This window comes from Acanthamoeba castellanii (assembly GCF_000313135.1).
Source record: "Acanthamoeba castellanii str. Neff unplaced genomic scaffold scf7180000084612, whole genome shotgun sequence".
Taxonomy (NCBI): domain Eukaryota; phylum Discosea; order Longamoebia; family Acanthamoebidae; genus Acanthamoeba; species Acanthamoeba castellanii.
The window spans coordinates 86,254-104,158 of record NW_004457342.1 but is presented as its reverse complement, the minus strand read 5'-3'; the positions used below and the strand labels follow the sequence as shown (position 1 = coordinate 104,158).

The 17,905-nt window shown below is 54.4% G+C and overlaps 11 protein-coding genes across 11 annotated transcripts; 8 read left to right on the top strand and 3 right to left on the bottom strand.

Moving 5' to 3' along the window:
- Positions 1–333: 333 nt before the first annotated feature.
- On the top strand, positions 334–1,561 carry ACA1_076630 (SWIM zinc finger domain containing protein; the record flags this gene model as incomplete). Its single annotated transcript, XM_004335775.1, has 2 exons — positions 334–1,504; positions 1,539–1,561. 2 exons carry the CDS (start codon positions 334–336, stop codon positions 1,559–1,561), a joined length of 1,194 nt encoding a protein of 397 aa, XP_004335823.1.
- Positions 1,562–2,207: 646 nt separating this feature from the next.
- Positions 2,208–2,492, top strand: ACA1_076620 (thymidylate synthase; the record flags this gene model as incomplete). Its single annotated transcript, XM_004335774.1, has 1 exon — positions 2,208–2,492. The coding sequence occupies one exon, from the start codon at positions 2,208–2,210 to the stop codon at positions 2,490–2,492; it is 285 nt and encodes a 94-aa protein (XP_004335822.1).
- Positions 2,493–2,508: 16 nt separating this feature from the next.
- On the top strand, positions 2,509–3,760 carry ACA1_076610 (uncharacterized protein; the record flags this gene model as incomplete). Its single annotated transcript, XM_004335773.1, has 2 exons — positions 2,509–2,953; positions 3,165–3,760. The coding sequence occupies 2 exons, from the start codon at positions 2,509–2,511 to the stop codon at positions 3,758–3,760; spliced, it is 1,041 nt and encodes a 346-aa protein (XP_004335821.1).
- A 366-nt stretch (positions 3,761–4,126) lies between these two features.
- On the bottom strand, positions 4,127–4,487 carry ACA1_076600 (uncharacterized protein; the record flags this gene model as incomplete). The annotated part of the gene is made up of 2 exons (XM_004335772.1): positions 4,127–4,248; positions 4,334–4,487. The coding sequence occupies 2 exons, from the start codon at positions 4,485–4,487 to the stop codon at positions 4,127–4,129; spliced, it is 276 nt and encodes a 91-aa protein (XP_004335820.1).
- A 471-nt stretch (positions 4,488–4,958) lies between these two features.
- On the top strand, positions 4,959–5,726 carry ACA1_076590 (uncharacterized protein; the record flags this gene model as incomplete). Its single annotated transcript, XM_004335771.1, has 1 exon — positions 4,959–5,726. The coding sequence occupies one exon, from the start codon at positions 4,959–4,961 to the stop codon at positions 5,724–5,726; it is 768 nt and encodes a 255-aa protein (XP_004335819.1).
- A 260-nt stretch (positions 5,727–5,986) lies between these two features.
- On the top strand, positions 5,987–7,144 carry ACA1_076580 (EGFlike domain containing serine/threonine protein kinase; the record flags this gene model as incomplete). Its single annotated transcript, XM_004335770.1, has 1 exon — positions 5,987–7,144. One exon carries the CDS (start codon positions 5,987–5,989, stop codon positions 7,142–7,144), a length of 1,158 nt encoding a protein of 385 aa, XP_004335818.1.
- Positions 7,145–7,366: 222 nt separating this feature from the next.
- ACA1_076570 (serine/threonine kinase) lies at positions 7,367–9,127 on the top strand (the record flags this gene model as incomplete). Its single annotated transcript, XM_004335769.1, is given in 3 exon segments — positions 7,367–7,462; positions 7,490–7,611; positions 7,627–9,127. 3 exon segments carry the CDS (start codon positions 7,367–7,369, stop codon positions 9,125–9,127), a joined length of 1,719 nt encoding a protein of 572 aa, XP_004335817.1.
- Positions 9,128–10,192: 1,065 nt separating this feature from the next.
- Positions 10,193–10,720, top strand: ACA1_076560 (uncharacterized protein; the record flags this gene model as incomplete). The annotated part of the gene is made up of 2 exons (XM_004335768.1): positions 10,193–10,488; positions 10,513–10,720. The coding sequence occupies 2 exons, from the start codon at positions 10,193–10,195 to the stop codon at positions 10,718–10,720; spliced, it is 504 nt and encodes a 167-aa protein (XP_004335816.1).
- Positions 10,721–11,029: 309 nt separating this feature from the next.
- ACA1_076550 (uncharacterized protein) lies at positions 11,030–11,976 on the bottom strand (the record flags this gene model as incomplete). Its single annotated transcript, XM_004335767.1, has 3 exons — positions 11,030–11,246; positions 11,312–11,444; positions 11,718–11,976. The coding sequence occupies 3 exons, from the start codon at positions 11,974–11,976 to the stop codon at positions 11,030–11,032; spliced, it is 609 nt and encodes a 202-aa protein (XP_004335815.1).
- Positions 11,977–12,661: 685 nt separating this feature from the next.
- Positions 12,662–15,448, top strand: ACA1_076540 (hemagluttinin domain containing protein; the record flags this gene model as incomplete). The annotated part of the gene is made up of 1 exon (XM_004335766.1): positions 12,662–15,448. One exon carries the CDS (start codon positions 12,662–12,664, stop codon positions 15,446–15,448), a length of 2,787 nt encoding a protein of 928 aa, XP_004335814.1.
- ACA1_076530 (uncharacterized protein) lies at positions 15,435–16,059 on the bottom strand (the record flags this gene model as incomplete). Its single annotated transcript, XM_004335765.1, has 2 exons — positions 15,435–15,824; positions 15,862–16,059. The coding sequence occupies 2 exons, from the start codon at positions 16,057–16,059 to the stop codon at positions 15,435–15,437; spliced, it is 588 nt and encodes a 195-aa protein (XP_004335813.1).
- Positions 16,060–17,905: the final 1,846 nt, after the last annotated feature.

Below are 17,905 nucleotides of genomic sequence, written 5' to 3'. Positions count from 1 at the left end.
CATCTGGGCAGTCGTTGTGGAGGACAACCAGGGCCATGGCTGGCCAGTGGCCTTCGTCTTCACATCTCTTGAGTGGTCCAAGGTTCTACACTTCACACTTCAGGTTCTATGTGATGAAATTGAAACCAAGCTTGGGAAGTGGTGGACCCCAGTCTTCATGATCAACAAGGATGACATTGAGCAAGGAGCTGTTGCTGCCCTGGGCTGCCAGTATCTCCTCTGTGAATTCCATGTCCAGAAGACTTTCAGAGAGGAGGTTCACAAGCACATTGGTACACCATTCCCTACTGCTTTGCTGAGGTCACAATCAAAACTCACCCCAACACACCACAAATGACAGGCAAATCCAAAGTCAATGCTGCTGCAGTGCTGGTCCAGCTGAAGTTCATTCAGCGTGCTGACAACGATGAGGAGTTCAAGCAGCACTGCCAGGAGCTACATCAACTTGCTGGTCCAAAGCTGTATCAGTACTTCAACAACAACTGGTTCTGCGACAAGTGGCGACCTGCCTGGGTCGACAAGGACAGGCCAGGAGAGCGAGAGGGCATGTGGAACACCAACAACGTTGTTGAGTCCATGTTCAAGAAGGTAACATCCTTCTGTAACCATCGAAGCTCCAGTTCGCCCAGCACAACCCTCCAGCTCCTCCGATCGGTGCTGTGCCACTACGACACGCGGTATCTTCAACAAGAAGCAGGGATCCACACCGCCCAAGACTCCCTCTCCCACACCCGCCTCGCCAGGAGAATCAACGATGCCAAGACGATCATCGAAGAGGAACGTGAGAAGCTGAAGCTTGCAAGCACGGGCGACCTCTACGAATACGGTGACTACGTGATCAAGGTCGGAACCTGGGCCTGCAGCTGTATGTACCACCTCAAAACGGGAAAAATGTGCAAGCACGCAATTGCAGCCCGCATTGTGCATGGCGCAGGACAACCTACGGCAGCGAACGACGAGGTGATCGACACAGCAACAGGAACTGACATGGACGGCGAATATGATGACAACAATCACGAGGACGCCGAGGACGCGGACGCCGAGCACGAGGACGCCGAGCACAAGGACGCCGAGCACAAGGACGCCGAGCACGAGGACGCCGAGCACGAGGACGCCGAGCACGAGGACGCCGAGCACGAGGACGCCAAGCACAAGGACGCCAAGCACAAGGACGCCGAGGACGCGGACGCCGAGCACGAGGACGCCGAGCACAAGGACTCCGAGCACAAGGACGCCGAGCACGAGGACGCCAAGCACGAGGACGCCGAGCACGAGGACGCCGAGCACGAGGACGCCGAGCACAAGGACGGCAAGCACAGCAGTGGCGAGCACGAGGATGGCGATCGCGGGCGCAGCGAGCACGAGGACAGCAACCGCAATCGCGGGGGCAGCGAGCACGAGGACGGCGATCACGGGCGCAGCGAGCACGAGGACGGCAAGCACAGCAGCGGCGAGCACAAGGACAGCGAGCACGAGGACGGCAATCGCGGGCGCATTAACGATTGTGCTCCCCTCGCCGCCTGGCGAAAAGAACGAAGCGCCCCTCCCTGCCTGTCTATGATGACGAAATCGCGCAACAGCAAGAGGCCTACCTCAAGAGGCCTGCCTCCGTCGGTCGCAAGCCTAAGACTCTCGCCCGCCCAGTTGCCAGCCAGAGCAAGCGCCAGCTCTTCAACAACCAGCTCGACGACACTCTCAAGGTTGCTTGTGCCGAACACAACAAGGCCAGGAAGGCCACCATGCCAGGCGACAGCTCCAACAACTCGCCACCAACCCGATGTGCACGTCGAGCACGTCGAGACGCACAACGTGCCGAACAGGAGTATTTCACACCTTCTCCCCACCCACGTCGACTCAGAAGATCGGATGCACCACCGCAGCACCAGAAGCGCCAGCCGAAGAAGAATGGCCGCTTCCCTGACAACGACGAACTTGATGCTTTGCAATAAACAAGCTTTCCTTCTTCTTTTTGTGCCTTGCCCACTGATAAATCTATCCAAAACCCGTGTGGATAGGCCAGCTGTGTTTTGGATAGAAAGACCAACCTATCCGGATAGATTAATAATTTCCGGCACCATAACTGCTCTCCTCCCGTGATGATGGTTGCGTCTCCACCTGTGATTGTGGACCCCCATTAAAAAAAAAGAGTCGCCTCCTTTATGCTGAAACAATAATAATGCGTCGTGGTCATCGTGCAGCTTGGAATGATGGCGGGCCGTCTCCAGGACGTCGCGTTCGGATTATGCCGCACTGCTGTGCTCATCGCGCGGATCACAGACAAGGATCCGGGATCGCTCACGATCTCGATGGGCGACGCGCGCATCTACAAGAATCACGTTGATGGCATGAAGGAGCAGATCGCGCGCACACCATCCGACCCGCCGCGACTCACCATCGGGAGGAAACCCATGCTGGATGACGTGCACACCGAAGACTTTGTTTTGACGGGCTATTCCCTGCAGCCGACCATAAAATTCAGGATGGCCATCTGACATAAATGCATCGACAATGGGCTCGATCCTCACGTTCATCCGCCCGGTTGAACTTGAGATGAACAACCGGAAGAGGCGATGGAATTATGCGCCGGATGAGGACACCAAGATCAAAGTGAGGAGGGCGCTCGAGTTGTGCTACGCCAGCTGTCGGTGCATGAGCGTCTTTGAGGACGATGCATGGGCCTTCTCCGCGCGGAGCCTGTACGAGGTCAAAGAGCGCGTGAAGAACGAGTTTGGAGGCAAGTGGAATCCCCATCACCCGGCGTGGATCGTTCGGGCCGGATCGGAGGCCGAGGTCGAGAAAATCAGGGAGTCCCTCCAGATTGGAATCGATTCAATCATCGAAGAGTATCGGGCGAAGAAGCGCGCAAAGGATGCCAAGGTAATCGACGCCAAGAGGAGCGAGGCTGCCAAGAAAGCACACGCTCGGAGGCGCGAGGCGCTCCTGCTCAAGAACGGTTATTGCGCTGATTTAAAGTGCGCTGGGGAAGGCAGTGCAAGGACCCGTCGCATTATACCACGCTTGATTGATTAAAGACGGGCCTTCTGATGACATAAATGCCCCTTTCCAGCATCGACAATAAGCTCGTGTGCTCGATCACAGGGCTGCAGGCCGTTGTGTTCGGAGATTGTGTTGGTTCTGGTTTGTTGGTCGCCCCCCATAAATAGCTGAAGAGATCGACGACGAGCTGGTTTGCTTGATCCTGCGCTTCATCCACCCGGTAGAATTGAGGACTGCGGCATGCGCGAGCCGCAGAATCCTCGAGTGCGCCAAGACAACGATCCGGATGCGGGCATTCAAACGGATCGCATCCCCCGAACGCGATAACGCCGCGATCGGATTCCACGATGGCTACGGCTACGATCTCACCGAAAACGTCAGGAACTGGCGATCGTTTCGAGCGCCGATCTCAATCTGGATGAGGAAAGAGTGCCACGGCGCAATCAGATGCACCATCAAATACGAGGTGTCGGAAATCAACGCCGACATCACCAACGATAACGGGCACTATCGCGTGCGCTGGGTGAAGAATGGGGGAGCGTGGGCCGCGATCCATTCCAACGGGCATGTATGCGAGATCCTGCAGCCGGGATCGCTGATAATACGATCGGATCCCTGTTTGACCACCATGCGCCTTCCCGATCATCGACGGGTGGAGTGCCCGATGATCACAGAACGCGACGGATCCGTCGCTGAGATCGTAAGACTACAGGCAATCGTATTCAGGGCGTGTATCGAATCCGGTCTGTTGGTCCCTTTGTAAAGAACGCATAAAAACAAACTATCGAAACGAAGCCCGCACAAACGCAATGTTCCTCTCAGAAATCGACAACGAGCTCATGTGCCTGATCCTGGGCTTCATCCATCCCAAGGATTTGAAAACGTGGCGTGCGTCAGCGTAAAGTTTCGCAGATGCACCAAGGAGACACTGCGCTCCCCATCTGGACCGAATCCGAGGCCCCAGATCCGTGTTCACCGTCAAGCTCAGGTACTACGACGGCTTAGGGCTAGACTGCATGCACCGCGGGCGTCTCGTTGACCGCTGTTGGATATTGCGCGACTCCCAGTGCAAGATCGAGTACTGTGTACCATCCGATCACTCCCTGCTGATGGAGCAAAGAGAGCACCATCATCTCAAACACAAAAAGCCGGGCATGAAGAGCCATTGAGAGGGGAGGTCCACGGCGGGCGACACACCCTCCGCGTGCCCCATCCCATGATTGGACTCGAACAGGACATCACCAGCCACAGCTGCAAACAGGCGATGATGGCAAGACTTTAGATGTTGATTTTGTTTCAACTCCGAACCACGGCTGGGGCGGAGAAGGATGTTTACCGGTGGTGGGGTAGAGCTGGGTGATGTTGAGATTGGACCACACCGCGTTGACATTGGCGGAAGGCGAGCCGGTCGGAAGGAAGACGCCAACTGTGCTGGTGCAGAAGCAGCACAAGAAGAAAAATGCCGTTGTTGCTGTCCCGAGGGTCATCATGGTGTTTACGCTCACAGGATGAATGAACATAATGGCAAGTATGACAGGGAACTCTAACAGTGGCTTTTCCCGACAACACGAGACGCCCCGTCTCTTTTTTGTGGACACACTTCCGAAAAATGAAAGAACGGGTGCTGTGTGATGCTGGTCACACCCCCACCTGCACACCACACCAACGCGGGGTTCCTCTGAAAGAGGGCGCTGTTGCTTACTTCTTTCTTTCTTGCCGAAACTCCTTCGCTTCCTCCCACGCTTGCTTGCAGGTTGTGGGCATTTGCTGCGGGGAAGCGCAAGAAAAGGCCCCATCGCCGGCAAAAAATGGCCAATCGCATATTTCCGGGCTGTGTTGAACCAGTGGGGTTTTTTTCACGTGGTCCCCTTCCACTTATGTGTCGGGGACGAAGAAAAAAAGGAACCAAAGGTAAAGGAATCTCTTTGCGCCCTTCTTCGCTCAACAACTACACCAACAGCATGTCCGACAACACAACTGAGCAGATTGCCACACTTCAACTTCAGGCCGAGCTGGCGCGACTGCGACTCGAGCTGGCTGAGGTCAAGGCCGAGAACGCTCAACTCAGGCAAGCCGCTGCCCAGCAGAAGAACTCCCCCGCGGCTGCTGCCATAGACCCCCACCACACGTTCAGCACCCACCCCAACCACCGCCACATCGACCTCGACGTCACGCCCAAAGGGCTGGTGGTGACCAAGGCGCGCACCGAACGCCAGCAGGGGAACGTCTGGTCCACCATTCTCTCCAGCCAGAGCTACGCCGCGGGCAAGCACTACCGGGAGTTCAAGCTGGCGAGCGCGCGCGGCTCCAACATGATGGTCCACATCGCGGTCCAGCCAAAGGCCGTGGTGGAGGGCAACGCTAAGTCGCCGGCCTACTTCCTGCCGCGCTCAGACACCAGGCGGGCCAAGGGCGTCGAGGCGGCGAGCAAGTGGTACTACTTCAACCGCATCGTGCACCCGACTGGCCTGGGCGCCTTCGGCGCGGGGGACCAGGTCGGTGTGCTGCTCGATCTGTCGCCCTCGGCGGCCACGGCGGCGCTCGACAGCTCGCTGCCCCACGAGGTACTGGACCCGGAGGAGCAGCAGCGTGGCACAGTTACCTTCTCGGTCAACGGCAAGGCCGGCCTGGCGATGCCCCTAGCGGGCGACTCCTACTACTTCTCCGTGTCACTCTTCTCCAAGGACGACTTCGTAGAGCTGCTGCCGACCCAGTGCTGGGACGAGTGAGGGAATGAATGTAACCTGAACGGTTCTCACGTCGTTTGCTCGCCTTGAAGGCGATCTCAGCGCCAACTTCTTCACGTAGCTGGTCGGCTCCCCGCCTGCTCTGTCTTGGTCAATGGTAGGGATTAGGTTGCTTACGATAAGCTGCACTTGGCGCGTGGGTGTGGTTTCTGAGAACGGCCTCCGCTTTTCGGCACTGCCCGCGAGCCCTGGGCGTTGTGCGCACCCTTGCGGCCACGCCATACGGGATCGGGTTTGACGCCATGAGCATCGTGGCGGAATCGCGGACGCTGCTGATCGGCGACCTCATCCAGGGCGGCGTTCGGATCTTGGCCACGAGATTGTCGATTGTTGAGATGGCGCGCTTGGATCTGGCCAAACGTGCCACCACTGGATGGCTGATTGTCTACTGGAGCCACATCTACGTGCCGCCGTCGCGCGATTACGGATGCCCCAATCTGGCCACCTTCCTCAAGTGGGTCTATTGGACGCAGACCAACACGCTTGACGTCACCGCACAGCTCTCTGACAGCGAAGGCGTCATGCCCGCCAGCCAGGTCTCGCACGATCTCGCCACCAGTCTCGCGCTTTCGTTTCATCGCGTCACGTGCGGCGGACCGACCAAGACGGCCTTTGCGCGATCCGAGTGCATGGATGACGTGGGCACCATGTGTTCCAACCATGGCACGTGCGTCGTGCCTTCAGCGCGCTACACCATTGGGAACGCAACGTGCAACTGCCAGTCGGGATGGGAGGGCGTCCAGTGCGCGTTGGCGGTCAAGCCCACCAGCGCCGCCGCGAGCACCAACAGCGATTCAGAGCTGCGTCTCAGGCTCAGGCTCAGCATCGGCATCGGCGTTGGCATCGTCTTGCTCCTACTCTTCATGTTAGTCTGTGTTCTGGCTGCACTCAGCATGGGCATCGTGCAGCGCAAGCGTGAGCGACCCACATGGGACCCATTGATATCCAACATCAAGTTTGGCGATCTGATCAGCACTGGCAGCAATGGCTACATCCACAAGGCCAAGTGGCGCAGCACCAAAGTCACCATCAAGACATTCACCGCCCACTGCACCCATTTCTCCCACAACAAGCTGCAGAAACTGCGTGGAGAGGTTGACATCATGAACTCCATGCGCCATCCAAATGTGATTGTGTTCTACGCCACGTGCACCAAGCCTCCAGATCTGTGCATCATCATGGAGCACATGGAGCTGGGCTTGCTCTTTGATCTCCTTGAGAATGAGCTCATGGAGTACCTGCTGCTGGCGCTTTGTGTCAAGCTTGCGCTTGGGATCACCAAGGGCATGCACTACATCCACTCGCAGGGCATCGTCCACCGCGATCTCAAGTCGCCCAAAGTGCTCATTGACTCCAAGTGGAATGCCAAGGTTGCTGACTTTGGTCTCAGCACGGCGTGATGCGCTGTGGGGAATGAACAGGTGGGCCTCAGCATCCCCTGGGCGGCGCCTGAGATCCTCAGTGATTCAACCATGGCTGATGGTGTGCTGGCTGACATCTACTTGTTTGGTATCATCTTGTGGGAGATCATCATGTGTGAGAAGCTGTACAATGGGATGTCACCAGCTGTGATTGTGGTTGCTGTCATCTGTGACCAGAAGTGACCTGTGTTCGACAACAACATGGTGCCCTCGCTGTATATCAACGCCCAGGACCTTGTTTATGAGAAGGAGATTGCTGAGATGCAAGATCTCATGTGTTGCTGTTGGGCCCAGGACGTCATTGAATGACTGACGCTGCTGGAGATCATCAACGCCCTCAACATTGTTGCAGGTGTGTGTACCCCTGAGAAGCGCATCAATGACTTGGGCGACAACTCTGGCAGCATGACACGTGGATTGTTGTCCAGATCCAATGCATTGTCCATGTGATCCATCTACAGCAATGTCTGGCTGACTGCCCATGGGTATGGCATGGCCCAACTGCCACTGCATGACAGTGATGTCTATGTTGTTATCAGCAACATCTCTGGAGCCAATTGGCTGTGGGAGCTCAACCACTCAGTGGCATGCAAAGCCACCATGATCCACAATGTGCTCATGCACAATCTCATGACGACCCACAATGGCTATGAGGTGCACATGTCTGGCCTCAAGGTGAGCATGGGCACTGGCACCTTCTGCATTGCCTTCCACCAGGTGATTGATGCTGTGGCCTGGTGCTCCAGTGCACAGCATGCCCTTGTTGTCACTGACTGGCCCGCCAGGTTGCTGTGCATCAATGGCGCACACACCAAGTATGGCAACTTGTCCAATGAACACTTTGTCTACTGTGGACTGCATGTGCACATGGGTGTGCATGTTGGCCTGGTGTGTTGCATCATGGACCCCAAGATGTGCTGTGTTGAGTATGTTGGTCTGGCGGTGAAGGGAGCCATGGCCATCGTGCACATGTTGTCAGGCGGTCAGGTGCTTGTGTTGCCTGACGTCAAGGCTGAGCTTGCTGACCTGCCTGATGAGATTGGGCGGATGCATCCCCTTTGGATCCAACACATGGGCAACATTGATCTTGAGCAAGCAGCGCCTGAGGGGATCGCCTACCAGCTGATTGTGAACTTGCTTGAGATGTGCACCAAGAATCATGTGTGGTTCAATGAAGATGGTGACAATGACTGTGACGTGCTCCAGCTTCCTGCTGAGGACATGAGCCTGCTGGTGTTGGCCAACAAGTGCTGGTGGTTTATTGACCTGCATGAGATTGAGACCAGCAAGATGATTGGATGTGGGACGAGTGCTGTTGTCTACAGGGGCCTGTGGAGCAAGTTGATGCTGGTTGCTGTCAAGATCTTCAACTGGTTGAAAATGACTGAGGAGCAGGCACTCCAATTCCAAGTTGAGGTGGCCACTCTCACTGAGCTCTCACATCCCAACATCCTGCTCTTCATCAGCGCCACCATCAGTGACAAGCACCTCTTGCTCATCACTGAGTTTGTGCCCTGCGGCAGCCTCGCTGGTGTGCTTGCCAACACCTCTGAGTACCCACTCATGTTCACCCAGTGCATGCACATGGCCTATGGCGCTGCACATGGTGTGTGCTACCTCCACTTGCTTGATCTGCTGCTGCTCCACCATGATCTCAAGTTGTTGAACCTGCTTGTGGATGACTGCCTCACTGTCAAGGTGGCTGACTTTGGCTTTGTGTGTATCAAGGAGAACAATGCCACCATGACCAACTGTGGCATGCCTGTGTGGAGCGCGCCTGAGGTGATCCAGGGCCTTGACTACAGCACGCAGGCCAATGTCTATTTGTTTGGTGTCATCCTGTGGGAGATTCTCATGTGCAAGGTGCCATATGCCAATGAGCCATTCATGTGCATGGTCATGTCCATCATTGAAGGCAAGCGCCCACACATCACATTGGATTGTCCTGAAGCACTGCACTGACTCATCAAGTGATGTTGGCACACCAAGCCAGCCAAGAGGCCCTCCATGGAGAGTGTGTGCAAGCAACTGGTGGACATCATCAGCGCTTGTGGCAATGCCATACTCAATGTGTAAAATTAGTACAGCAACAATGTCTTTGCTTTTTTTGGCAACACTTTCTGGCAGTGCAAACTATGGAATGGTTTCAGATCATCACAACACCACAAGTCATAAAGATTGAAAAGGATTGTCAGTTCATCCCATTTGAGGATCTGGAACACCTCAAGTGCACCATGTGCAAGGGATGAATCTGGCTGACTTTCCCCATTGGCGAACCTCATAAGCCAAAGCCAAGGCCATGTAGGTTGGGTATGGATGGACATGAATCTGCCACGCCAGACTGCGCTCTTTGCAAAGCATGTGGGGAGAAAAACAAGATCTGTGTGAAATGTGGTGATCAGTGCACTGGTGTCTACTATTACATGATCACAGCTTCATTTGGTCCCTCAAATTGAGAATAAACATTAAGCAATGGCGCAGATCCAATGTGCTTTTCCTTAATCATTCAGCAAGATGATACAGGTCACATAGACATGCAAGTTGCAACTCTCTTCAACACACACAGGCCAAACACCATCCAGATAGTCCCAACCATCAAGGTATTTGATTGGCGCAGGCACGTACTCACTCAAACATCCCAGCTGCACAATGGCCAGTCAGATCTCATTCACCCTGTCATCATGATCACAGGTCGTTTCAAACACAATCAGACACTCACTGGCTGTCAGTTTCCCACCATCAACAAATCTGGGCAGTTTGCCTATTAAGTCATACTCAACAAGTCTGTTGGTTACAGATCACACAGTGACAATACTGCCCAGAATGCATTTACATGGGTTGCTCTGCATGGTGTCAGTGGTACTATGGCAACAACCATGGTTGCCTCTATAAGGTCCAATGTGGCCAATGTGAGCTCACATGGACACCAGTTTGATTGCATGGCCAATCACAGACTCCATTCAGCACCATAAATAGTCCAAGTATGTGCCTCATGTCACTCTCCACACCTCACCACCACCAAGAGACATGCACACCCTCACTGTTCTGCTCTTGCTGGCCATGCTTGCCACCCTTGCCACCAGCCAGGGCTCACCACTCTACTTTGGCACCACCATGTTCACCTTCCACATGGCCAGCTCGCCCCTGGCCAACTGCATCTGCAACATATCAGTGACTGCCAGCCCCCTCAACTGCAACATCAGCAACTCAGACCTCACCTCGTGGACCCTCACTGGCCCCACCATCACCCCCAGCAACGAGGCCCTCAGCCCCACCACGCCCACCACGCTCAACCCCTATGGAAGTGGATCATTGACCCAGTAGTGCATCCCCAAGAACTCAACCAGCTATTTGGACCAGAACACCATTTTGTGCAATGGCGCACCCATCCTTGGCTGGTTGACATTTGTCAAGACCTCAGGCTACTACAGCAACAGCATCTTCAGCAGCAACCAGTTCACCATCCTCAATGTGCACAATGGCAAGTTTTCACTCACTGGGAGCCCCTACCTGGATGACACTGTTGATGTGCAAGTGCAGGGATGGACCACCTGAAAACATGGCACATCATGTAAGGCAGGACATGGCGCCATATATATTCTTCATTAAACACCAGCACCAGCACCATGCAGATGACCACCAACACCAACAAGCGCCAGCACACCAGGATCAGCAGAGCCCCTGAGACCTCTCTGGTACCTGTTGCACACAAAGTTGAGCAATGCTGCATCTGGATCATGAAATCCTGCCACTGGTGTTTGGCAACCAACAAGCACCATGACGTGTCACCACCATGATGGTTGTTGCCAGGGACAAACATAGAAAGAACAGGACGTTAATGAACACTGAGGTTGGGGATATTTTTTATTGGCGTTGAAGTCTCACAAGCACCACCACCACAACCATGAATCCAACATAGGCCAAGAGGAGGATGGTGGCCACTGGTACAGCCACGCCCACTGCGATTTCCACAATGTGGTTGTCACCCATTGGCCTTGGCCATGAAGATGGTGTGGAAGGGGGCATGCTTGATGGCGTCACTGACAGCATGCTTGATGGGGTGTTTGTGAAAGAGGGCGTGCTTGACAGTGTGGAAGTGATGGATGGGGTGGGCAAGTCATAAATGTCCACCACGTTCCCAACAACCCCCCCAGAAAGAGTGGTGCCACCAGCGAAGAGGGCCAGGTTGCTGATGGAAGTGGCCACCAGGCCAAAATGGGCCTTGGAGAGTGTGGTGGTGGTCCACCTGTTGGATGATGCATTGTAGATGTCCACCACACTGGAGTTCCCCCCCTGAAGAGAAGCCACCAGCAAAGAGGGCCAGGTTGCTGATGGAAGTGGCCGCCAGTTGGGAATGGGCCTGGGAGAGCGTGGTGGTGGTCCAGTTGTTGGATGATGCATTGAAGATGTCCACCATGGCAAAGAGCGCCCCTGAAGTGTCACCATGAGTGAAGAGGGCCAGGTTGCTGATGGAAGTGGCTGCCAGTTTGTGATGGCCCTGGGAGAGCATGGTGGTCCAGTTGTTGGATGATGCATTGTAGATGTCCACCACACTGGAGTACCCCCTGAATTTGAGCCACCAGTGAAGAGGGCCAGGTTGTTGATGGAAGTGGCTGCCAGTTGGGTACAGGCCTGGGAGAGCGTGGTGGTGGTCCAGTTGTTGGACCATGCATTGAAGATGTCCACCACAGCAAAGAGCCCCTCCAAAGCGTCACCACCAGCAAAGAACCCCAGGTCACTGATGGAAGTGGCCACCAGGTCCTTATGGGCCTGGGAGAGTGTGGTGGTGGTCCACCTGTTGGATGATGCATTGTAGATGTCCCATGCTGGAGTACCCCCCTGAACCTGAGCTGCCAGTGAAGAGGGCCAGGTTGCTGATGGAAGTGGCTGCCAGGGAGGAGCATGCCAGGGAGACATGGTGGTCCACTGGGCCTCTGTTGCATGGGGAGGAGCAAGGAGGAACAACAAGAGCAGGATGGTGACAACTGAGGAGGCATGAAGGGCCAAGATGGGCATTGTTTTGTGTCATGGCTGCTCTTCTGTTTGTCTGTGTTGCAAGTTGTGGTGCCAAGGCTGAAGAAACCAGCCCATATTGACACCCCACAAAATGAGGGTTGGTGTGATTTTTGTTGCTTAGGCTAATTTAACTAGCCAAGCATGAGGCTAATGGATGGGAGGAAGTGGCAAGGAAGGCGTGCTTTCATTGCATGACAGCCATGACTGCCCTGCTGCGGTCTTGAGAACAAAAGCTGGCTTTGGGACAATCTGTCAACATCCTGGAGATGACCAGGGAGGAGGGCGAAACAAGCACTTCTTCTGCAGGATGGTCAAGGAGATGAAGAACAAAGTTCATACACAAAGCCAACTACAACAAGCTCATCACAACAATCAAGTGATATGCCATGAAAAGGGTCGCAGCATAGGCCAATACATTTCTTTTCTGAGGTTGTGTTGCTGGCATGCAATTCTAGTTAATGAATACCAAAGATGAGCTCAATGGACACTTGCTTGTTTGTGGTGGTGACAGCCCACCCTGTGGGCTCCTTTTTGGCCTTTGACACTTCGTTGCCACTGTCCTACTTGGTGTGGCAAGTGGACCACAGCAAGCTCTTGAACCAGGGCACCAACACACATGCACAGATCAACACTTTTGTTGTCTCCAAGGGTCAGGCCAGTGGACTCACACTGCTTGATGGCACAAGCAAGGTGCCACCAACAAACATCCCAAGTGCAACCCCATCTGCAATCAGCAGCATCACTGGCATCACATCATCCACAACCACAGCATTGGGCAACAGTGCCTTCAACGTGGCAGCCACTGGCACATGCAACATCACAATCTTGCCTGGTGCACTTGCTTCATCCACCACCACATCCAACAACGTTGTGATCAGTTCAACAGCTCTCACTGCCGCCACCACAAACAGCACCAACATTGCCATTGGATCCAATGCACTCATGGTCCACATGGGCATGCCAGTGGTGGCTGTGGGTCACAACACACTCATGAAGAACACTACAGGCCAGTATAACACAGGAGTGGGTCATCAGGCGCTCACCAACATTGCCACCACCAGCAGCAACATGGCGATTGGCTACCAGGCCCTGACAGCAGCGACAAGCACAGTCAACTGCACAGCCATTGGCGCAGGCGCACTAGAGAAGTCCCTCAGCAGCATCAACACCACAATCAGGTGCCAGAGCCTCTTCAATGCCACAATGGGTACAAACAACACAGTGATTGGCGTCAACACTGGCCTTACCATCACTACCAGATTGTGCAATACATGCATGGGCAATGGCGCCAACGTCAACTTGGCAACAGCCAACAACCACATTGCGCTTGGATACAATGCATCGGCCACCACTGATGGCCAAATGGCAATCACACCTGCAATCACACACATCAAGGCCACAGGACTTGGGATGGCCATGGATGGCATGGGCACATTGCTCACTATGGATGCCTCTGGCAACGTGCGTAAGGCTGGTGGCACAACCATGAATGTGGCCACTTTTGACACCTTTGTCAACTCCAAGGGTGCCACCAGTGGTCTGGCGACGCTCGATGGCGCCAGCCAGGTGCCTGCCATGCAGCTCAGCAACACCTATGCACCACCTGTCACCAAGGGAATCTTGACCACTGGCAACGGCAGCACACCCATCACACTGGCACCCAGCACCAACAAGCAAGTGCTAATGGCCGATCTGACCGCCGCCATGGGCCTGGCCTACAAGCAAGTGGATCATGCCAACCTGACCAACAAGGGCACAAACACGCACGCACAGATCAATTCCTTCATCACCTCCAAGGGCCAAGCCAGCGGCCTTGCAACGCTCGACAGCGCCAGCAAGGTGCCTGCAGCGCAACTTCCTGCACCAACACTGACACTCCCTGGCACTTTGATAGGAGCGACAAGGGCGCGCCAGACCGTGCTGGGTACAGATGCCACTAAGAACATTTTTGACGACAGCATAACGTACTGCACCACCATCAGAACGAAAGTGCTGTGGGACTTCCAGACCAACAACGTCACCCTGGGGATAAACACCACCATTGGCAATGCCACCCTCCTCACACTCACTGCTGGATTCAACAACACAGCAGTCAGTGCCACAGCCAGTAACAACCTGATGACAGGCAACAACAACACCTTCCTGGGCTACAATGCCAACACAAGCATTGCAGATGACATATCCAACTCAATCACACTTGGCAGTGGCACCATGGTGGATGCCAACAGCCAGCTTGCAATCCCAACCACAGTCACACACGCCAAGGCAGACAGTCTTGTGACAGCTGCCAATGGTGTGGGCATGCTGCTTGCCATGGATGCCTCTGGCTACATCCACAAGGCAGGTGGTGTGAGCAACATGACACTGGCAGCCATTACAGCATCCATTGCAGCCAAAGAAGATCCCTCCAACAAGAATGTGGCTGGTGGCTATGTGGGACTTGATGGGGCAGACAAGGTGTTGCTGGTGAACCTCCTGGACGTGAGCATGTCTGTGATTGGCGGTGTGACTGGTGTCACCTTGGCCTCCAACACAGCTCTGGGAAGTGGTGCCTTCAATGTGACTGCCATGGGACTACGCAATGTTGTAGTGGGCATGGGTCTGTTGGCTGCCTTGATGACCGCAACTGACAATGTTGCCATTGGCTCTCTGGCTCTTGCATCAATCACTATGGGCAGCACCAGCATTGCTGTTGGATTGAACGCACTCACACTCCACACTGGTTCGTTGGCTGTCGCCATTGGCTACAATGCGCTTGCCAAGAGCACAACTGCTCAGTTTAACATGGGCGTGGGCCACCAGACACTTGCCAACATCATATCTTCCAACAGCAACACAGCCATTGGATACCAGGCGCTCACAGCGGCCACCAGCACAGTCAACAGCACCGCCGTCGGCACAGGCGCGCTCAAGAACTGCCTCAGTGGCACCAACACCGCCACTGGCTTCTGGAGCCTCTGGAACACCATGACAGGCACAAACAACACGGCGGTGGGCGCCAACTCCAGCCTCACCATCACCACCAGATCACGCAGCATGTGCATGGGCGATGGCGCCAACACCAACTTGGCCACCGCCATGGATCACATCACATTGGGCAATGGCGCCATAGCAACATCCAACAGCCAGTTTGCTCTGCCATCAGCCATCACCCAACTGCTCATGTCCAGTGCACACCACCAATGCACCCATACCACTGAGCATAGACTTGAGCATCGTGCGCAAGGCGCCCACGCCGTTCTTCTCATTGGTCTCACTCTTGGCTGACTTCACTGGCAGCAGCGTCAACCTTACCCAGTTCAACAACTGGGAGGATCATGGCCGCTTTGGGATAGAAGCGTCGCTTTGTGCGCCCCATGATGTCGTTGTTGGTGATCGGTATGGCAATCAGCCACAGCTTGACACTGCACATGTGCTGTTGTTCAGCCCACAGATCCACGTAGTCATTGGTGCGCATGGGCCAACGGCCGACGGCGCTGGTGACCATCTGGTTGGCCCTGCCGCTCACCTTGAACGTGGTCGTGGTGTTGATGACCTTGTCATTGGCGTTGAGTTTGTTGGACGACCAACGCTGCCTGCGTAGGATCTGATCAATGACATCTGGCTTCCACAAGCATCCAGTGGGCAGGGCCAGCAGCACAATCTTGAGACACAGCCAAGAGAAACCATCGCCGTGGCACCCGCTCATGCTCCAGTTCATGGAGGCCACTGAAATTGGATTCTGTGGAGAGCTTGAATTGCTTGGTCCTGATGGTCTTGCTGGTTTTGGCCAGGTTGCTGAATCTGTGTGCGCCGTGTGACGAACAGAGCGCCAGCAGCGGGCCTAGGTTGAACTTGCACTTGATGAGGGCGCCGTGATTCAGGGCCAGGAGGTGCATGGCCTCCTGTGGGATTTTGATGCCATGCTTGACGCACAGACACACAATGCTGTCGGTGAGCCCCGCATTCACATTCACGTAGTTGATGAGATCGGTCGCGTCGCGGACTGACAGTGATGTCGCGATGCTGCGTTCAATGTATCGAGCGGGCCTCAAAAATTTGGGCAGGCCGGACGGTTGGATCGGCGGGTTGATGACCTACTCCATGAGGGCTTGGTGCAGGAAAGGCAGGCGCCAAATGTGCAAAGCGGGGGCGAAGATGGAACCATCAGAACAGCGCAGTTCCAGGGTCTTGGTGAGAGATACGTCGGATGGGAGTTCGGATTCAGCGTTCATGGCTGGTGTGAATGGAGAATGAAAAAGTGGATTGTGTTTGTTTATTTATGAGGACCAAGATCTTTCCACACACCATCTGTCATTTTAGGCAGATGGTCCACACTATGTTGAGGCGCTTGAACGCCCTCTGTTCAGATGGTGTGAGCTTGAGATCGTCCTTGTTGAGGGACCAAATGCAGATCAGCCTGGATTCAGGGTGTCCTTTGTTGTGTTCATCGCAGAGGAACCAGCGAGGGTCCTTGACGTAGTACACATGGTTGGGCATTTCGTTGCCCAACAGTTTGAGTTGGGCTCACATTTCATGCTGCATGCCCTCCAACATGCACGAGACCACGTTTTCGGCATCCTCACATGTCATCATGAGCTCCAGTTGCACACTTTTGAGTCGCCAGATGCTGTTCTTCAACCACACAAGGTCGTTTGTGGCATGGGCATATTTCTGAAGCCTTGCCTTCTTCTTGTTTATGCACATGCTGAGCTGGTCAATGCAGGCGCTCGTACAGTCCAACATGGTGGCCACAAATAAGAAGAAGAATGAACGCTGCACTCTTTATTGGCCCAGGAAATGGTGATTTTACGTGTTATTACAATTGGTCACTCACATCACCACCTCCTGCACCACCATCGATTGATGGGTATGCCCTTGTGCCAGTTGACAATGCACCACAAGCAGGCCATACAGCATTCCTTGTGGATGATGTGTTGGCACTTGATGCAGACGGAGTGCGTTCTTGTCGTGGCAATGATCTTGGGCAAGATCACCTGCGGCGATGATGAAATGGGATCTTGGATCCTCAGCATGATCTGTTTGAGGTGTGACCTGTGGATGGCCTTGGTGATCCCTTTGTGTGATTGTATGCTGATATCTAGTGATACAAGCCTGGGCGGCATCTTTTGGCTGGTCCAGTGGTTGCTGTCTATGTGATCCATGTGCAGATGCATGACAAAACTGGGGATTATCGCCAATTTATCCAGATTTGCCAACCAATTGATCTGGATGGTCACATGCTGGAGGTAGGTGATGACTTGGTCGTGGAGGTGGCGTGAACATGGGGTGAGTGACAAGAGAAGATCCTTTGAACACAGTGGCGGCGTTCCAAAGACCATCCAGAGCGGGTGGAAGCGCCATAATCTGACTTGTGTCACCTTCCATTGTTGGCTTTTGTGAGAGAATGGACAAGGTGCCCAACAAGCTTCTTTTCATGATTTTCTCCCTTCTTTTGGCCAGGGATCTTGGGGCCACATGCACATTGGTGTTGTCCAGATGGCATGAGATCACCACCAATGATGTGCTCTGGATGCTTTGTGATGTTGTTGATGCCCAATGATTGGGCAATTGGGCAACATTGTTTGAGCCATCTGGTGATTGGATGGACACTTGACATGAGGGCAGCACAGACAATGAGGTTGGGGGTCTTGTTGTTGGGGTCCAACATTGAAAGAGCCAGTTGAAGGGGTTGGAAATTGGTGGTGGTCAGATTGACATTGATGATGTGATCTGATCTGAGGA